Here is a 6000-nt window from a genome sequence, read left to right on the forward strand (position 1 = left end):
AGCAACCTTGTGTTTGAGAGCCCAGTGGCCCATGTGGGAATTGAACTGGCAGACTTCAGAGTTAGGAGCACGGAGCTCCAACTGCCTGAGCCACCTGGCTAACCTGTATATTCCTTTTTATTCTTAAAATTCTATCAAGGGTGCTGTCTAGATAGAAACACTATTTTTAACAGCACATACATACCTGGGGTGCCAAAAACCTGTATCTATGTGGACACTTTGGTCAACGTTGCACAAATAGTAGTTCGCCATAATCAGAAGTATCTGGACGCCAATGGGAACCGCTTTGAGCACCTCTTGTAATTGCAGAAGTCAAATGTGACTTGTATTCATCTTTTGTTATCGGTATATATTGAGTATTACAATTTTAATACAGTTTTTTCCTTTCTTAAAATGTGCATACATTTTTTTTGGCACCGTGTGTGTGTGTGTGTGTGTGTCCTTCAGGAAACAGGTTTTAAAAATGGCCCCAACCTCCCAAGGTGTGTGGTTTTCTTTGCAAAACCCAGTGTTTTCCTGTTTTCCCCGTGCCCCATTTGAGGCCCTCTCATTCCTGTCCAAGAGAGGTGTATACAGAGGCAAGCCCTGCACAGGTGGATAAGAATCAGGACTTCAGTGAATCAGCGGTGGATACAGGGAAATAGGACAAACATCCACACCCTGAGCGTAATCCTGTGGGGCATTGAAAAGTGATGTAAAAGTGAACTACGTTACTGTGGTTATTAAGCACGATTATTATTAGGACTGGCTCTTTTTCTACTATCCAATATGGCAAACCATTTATTTGTTCCTTGAAAACAACTTTTTCAGCCTTTGGTTTAAGAGGGAAACCACAGTGATTGACTTCTTTTGTTGCTGCCACCAAGCATTTTATACAGAACTTGATTATAAAACACTCAGCCGTCCTTTAAAACAATTATTGGGCGGTTGAGGATGAGGTTGTCATGCTATTATTCAGAAATGACGGCACAGTTAATCCAATCCACAGTTCCTCTGCAGTTTGAGGCAAATCAAAGAAACAGCTACAGACTGAAATTAAATGGGAGGAATTTTACCAACGACAGAAATAAATTCAGACCCATTTGGGTTCATTAGTACCAAATAAAAGGAAAGGAATCTGGCCACGGAGAAGAATTTTAACGTGGAGAGACCATGATCCACCACATGAATGCTGTGCTCCTTTAACTTCTGATGTGGTCGGCTATCAAGTCCATGGTTGACCAGAAAGTATTTATACCCTACATTGTTTTGTAGGCCATTCATAATGCTGCATATATCATTTGGGAATGTATATTGTAAGACACACAAAAATGTTACGAAAACATGGTAGGTACTGCATCTAACTTTTGCATACATGTTGAACTGAAACATGTTTTACGTAAATATCTTTAGGAACTGAAATAATCAAATGTACTAAATTGTTTTAAGTTCTCTAAGATGGGTCTGCTGAGTAATACATAAACACTCAGAAGTCATGAAATGAGTCCACGTTGAATTTGATTCAACTGGAAGATTCCTGGCTCCAGGAAATTAGAACCATACATCACACGTAGTATACCATCTGGTTGTTGTAAATCAGGTATGTTATAGCAAGTATAACCAGAATTCAGGTAACATATAAAAAATCATTCATTTATGGAAAGGTTTCATTGGCAGCTTTCATGCCCATTGTTTGGTCCTCTGACTTCAATGCAACGGGAATTCTGATAATGGTGGATGTGAAGGCCTTTCCATGCTGTGCACTTGATCAAGGGTGGAAAATTGGGCAGGAGGCCCCTTTGTGGAATATTATTCACATTCCAAATTTTTATTGCACACAAAAATACAGTGGCCTATTTCCAAAGAAGACGAAGTTCTTTTCACCTCCTAACTGTAAGGATCAAATTTTGTTAGCTTTAAGCTTTCTTTTGTACCCAGTCATGGCAAGGCTTCCTCCTTCCATCCATGAGGTCTCCCACCCTCTCAGCTCCCTCCACATACGTCTGGAAACCAGAAACTCAAGGTACCTGCTGACACCAAGTGGGAATTCCTATCAGCCTGAAAATCTCTCAGCTTTTGCCAAGCCTCTTTAGGAAGCAGAACCCTTTGTAGTTCGGTTGCCATTTTTGAATCTGTGTGTGTGAACACTCCTAAGCAGACACTTTTTTCCTCTCTAGATCTGAATGGCATAGATTTAACTCCTGTGCAAGATACTCCTGTGGCTTCAAGAAAAGAAGATACATATGTTCATTTTAATGTGGACATTGAGCTGCAGAAGCATGTTGAAAAATTAACCAAAGGTTTGTAATCATAAATCATTGGCTTCTTGTGGCCAGAATTCTCACCTTATTCATGTGTGTGTGCCTGGTGGACCTAGCTCAGTTAGCAGAGGTAAATGTCACAGTGTTTATTGATTTGAATGAAATACATATTTTTTAAATGTGGGTGTTACGAGTCGTATTATCTAATGGTATAATAAATAACTGCCAAATAAATGCTCTTTGACAGTAGTGTCTTATCGTCTTTAACAACAAGAGAATGAAAGTTTTCCTCATACTAAAGAACTGAGGAAAGCAGGAGCTCCCTAAGTAAGGTTCCCTGAAGATGAAGTCTCTAAAGTTCAAAGAACCAGTTTGTCAGCTTTTTTCCAGGTGAATTTATTGGGTAGAAAGTTACCATAAGTTGCAGTTAGTTGGCAGGAAGATGGGAAGGGACAGAAGCAAATTTTTGCAAAGGTTAAGTTACATTTCCAAGTTAAACTTTTCTCTTTTTTTTGATCAAATGCTTCTCCATGACTTTTGCCTAACAGAAGTATCAGAGTTCTCTGAAAAACAGATTTCTGATTCCCTTTGTCACCTGAGATTCCGTTGGTTTTTGGAAGTGTCAAGCTCTGTGGGAAGATTGTGCAAGATATACAAGTGCCTTTTAAACAATTGCCACATCCTCTGAAACATTTGGTATTTTCATTCTCAAATCTGGGGCTGCCACTCCTCTGTTCTATTAAAAGACTTGTCTTGCAGTGTTCTGTAAGCACGGTTCTGAGCGTGTGAGCAGCTCTGGCACCTGGAACCTTCTGTGGTAGGTGCACCCCAGACCTTGTGAATCGGAAAGCAGGGAGAGGCCCTGCAATCTGTTTTAGGAAGCCCCCCACTGGTTCTGATGCCCACCACACACTGAGAATTGCTGTGTTAGAAGAATATATGATAGGACGTGTTTAAGAAATAATGTTGAGGAAATTTAGTATGACGTATGTCTTCTGCATAAAAATATTAACAAAACTTTTTTTATTTAACTTCATTGCTTTGAAAAATGTTCCTGATATTGGGGCGGGGGGAGTGTTTCATGGACTGTTTATTGTGTTTCTCTTTTATTGCACCGTGTTCTTGATGACTTGACTTGTAAGGTATTAAAAGTAGAACTATATTCAGAATTTGACTCCATTGATTTTTCTCTAGCTTTGACTTCATTATGTACGGTTACTGTTGTTGGAACTCATATCAGTGCTCAAAAATACAATTTCCTCATGTTTATAAGCATTTGAGCCAATCTTCCGAGCTATTCTCATTTCACATTTTTTTGTTCTTGAGTCAGTCTAGCACAAGAAGTTTTGCTGTACTTTGTAAAAGTGATTGATCTGGAGAAATGTCACTCCATTCAGATACAGAAGAGATTGGGATGACAACCACAGTCATATCATCAGATTGTTTGACAAAGATTACTTTTAAAATTCGGCCAGTTGTTGCTTGTTCCTATGTTTCTGGGGATCAAAGAAAATGTATTGACTGTGCTGTCTGTGGTAACGTGCTTTGTTTTAATTCCTTAGGTGCAGCTATCTTCTTTGAATTCAAACACTACAAGCCTAAAAAAAGGTTTACCAGTACCAAGTGTTTTGCTTTCATGGAGATGGATGAAATTAAACCCGGGCCAATTGTAATAGAACTGTAAGTGATGCACGTGTAGCATCGGTACTCGTTGAATGGTGACTAGTATTTCTTAGTGTGTGACCTTGGAATAGATCAATTATCCAAGTATTTTAAACCGTGGTTCTTCTATTGTGGTTACAGATACAAGAAACCCACTGACTTTAAAAGAAAGAAATTGCAATTATTGACCAAGAAACCACTTTATCTTCATCTACATCAAACTTTGCACAAGGAATGACCCTGACATGAATAGCCTGGAACTTCTGTGAATGTTACCACTCACGAGAAACCATCATATAGCTCTGTGTAGCGTATCACCCTTCAGCAGGCAGGAAGCCAGCCGTACCCGGGCCGGGAGGCCAGAGTCTCTTGCAACGCTGCAGCACAGAATTCAAAGTCCATCACTGAATGTGAGACTCCTTTGGGTACAGGCTGACTGTAGGTTTTGAAACATGTTTTCACTTTTCTATTGATTGTGCAATTAATCGTCTCTTTCCTGATTTACCACTACTCCTGCCCTCCTTCCTGGAACAACTCTGTTGTGGGTAGGATGTGCTCATCTTCAACCTTAATACAGCAATAAGAAAGTGCTCGAGTTTACACGTCTGTTCACTTCTGCTCCACTGTGCTCTTTTGGTTTTTTTGAGTTAATGTCAAACTTTGGGCCGATGTGGGTGGGATAGGATGAAACTGCTTTGAGAGGGATTGGACCAATTCCACTGTCCAAGGTCAGTCTGGAAATTTATAGGCTGCTCCTTAGAGATAACCCCAGTTCACCCTGATCTCAGTTTTCCTGCTCAGTGTGTGCCTTGGCCAGTCAGTGTCCATGGGGACGTGTTCCCAGGGTGTAGCTGTGATTTTTCCCGATGACCAGATTGTTCTGAAAGTGAGCATATTTTTAGTCATGACGATTCACTGTCTACATCACATTGCTATTCTTTCTGATAGTGATTCGAGGGTTAACGTGGAGCCATCTCAGAATAATTACAGATTTTTAGATGGGTTTATGTCTTCTAAATCATGTAATCTAAAAATAATGAGTCAGACGCTAACGAGATACTGCAGGAATAACTGCTGATTTTCTGACAACTGATTGTGAAACCTGAAAACCTGCATACCTCTTCTTACAGTGACGAGTATGCAACACCTGGAGATATTTTTTTTTTAACGTAGGTAGATAAGATTGCCATTTATTTCCTATTTAGATATGTCAACATTCATCCATATGGGAATATGCAGGTCATTAGCTTATAATTTGACTAATTACATTACTTTTGACTTAATGGGATATAAATAAAACTTTCATAATGCACCCCAGGTGGCTATTTGATACATAGAACATTAAGATCGGGGTGGGCTTCCTGTGGGTTCATGTAGAGCCCCCACATTGAATGTTCACTGTTTTAAATGACCAGTGCTAGCATGAGGGGAAGGCAGCGCCAGTACCTGGCCTGTTTCTAGACTAGTGTAATAACCCTGTTCATACCACTCAGTATGTTTGCTTTTTAAAATAGTAACCACAGTTAAGTTGTTCTAACCCTTGTACTGCACAAGATCTAGTCTTTCAGGTGTCTCTTAGATCAATTCTGTTTACGAAGAGGATGTTGAAAACTGTATGAGCCTCAAAGTATCCTCAACCAAATTTAGTCTTGTCTCTCACCCTGATTAGGTCGATTCCACAATGATTCAATCCACAGTCACTCAAGGGGATAAGGAAGTTGCCTTAAATTACTGTTGTTCACTCAATTCTTAAGACTGTGAGTTGTCAGCCCCCCAGACTGTGAGCTCTTCAAGGAGCAAGAACCACATTTCCTCCAGGTCATGTAAATTTCCTAAGGTGCTTGGCAGCACTCTGTACCCTGTGGAGTACTCAGTACCTTTTGTTTGATGTTGCTGACAAGACCTAAAAAATTATCCCTCAAAAAACCTACTATTAAAATGTAGCAAAACTGATATTGTTCTTTCTGTTTTCTCAGACCATAAGACATGTATATCAAAGTGATAATTTATATGAAGAAGCATCTGCTATTGTTCACATAAGTATGGTTTATATGAACTACAAATGCCTTTCATCAGTATTAAAGAAGCTTAAATTGAA

At 39.6% G+C, this 6000-nt stretch overlaps 1 protein-coding gene across 4 annotated transcripts in view; it reads left to right on the forward strand.

Moving 5' to 3' along the window:
- The window catches only part of AIDA (axin interactor, dorsalization associated), a 30723-nt gene extending 24723 nt beyond the window's left edge, over positions 1-6000 (forward strand). For all 4 annotated transcript variants that reach the window (XM_019756366.3, XM_019756367.3, XM_088799139.1 and 1 more), the window contains 3 exons: positions 2157-2279; positions 3803-3920; positions 4044-6000. In XM_019756366.3, the coding sequence (XP_019611925.1) occupies positions 2157-2279; positions 3803-3920; positions 4044-4140 (338 nt within the window). In that variant the 3' untranslated portion in view covers positions 4141-6000. The remainder of the gene's footprint in view (positions 1-2156; positions 2280-3802; positions 3921-4043) is intronic.

This window comes from Rhinolophus sinicus, chromosome 6 (assembly GCF_057876585.1).
Source record: "Rhinolophus sinicus isolate RSI-liver-muscle chromosome 6, RSI-T2T, whole genome shotgun sequence".
In the NCBI taxonomy this organism is placed as follows: Eukaryota; Metazoa; Chordata; class Mammalia; order Chiroptera; family Rhinolophidae; genus Rhinolophus; species Rhinolophus sinicus.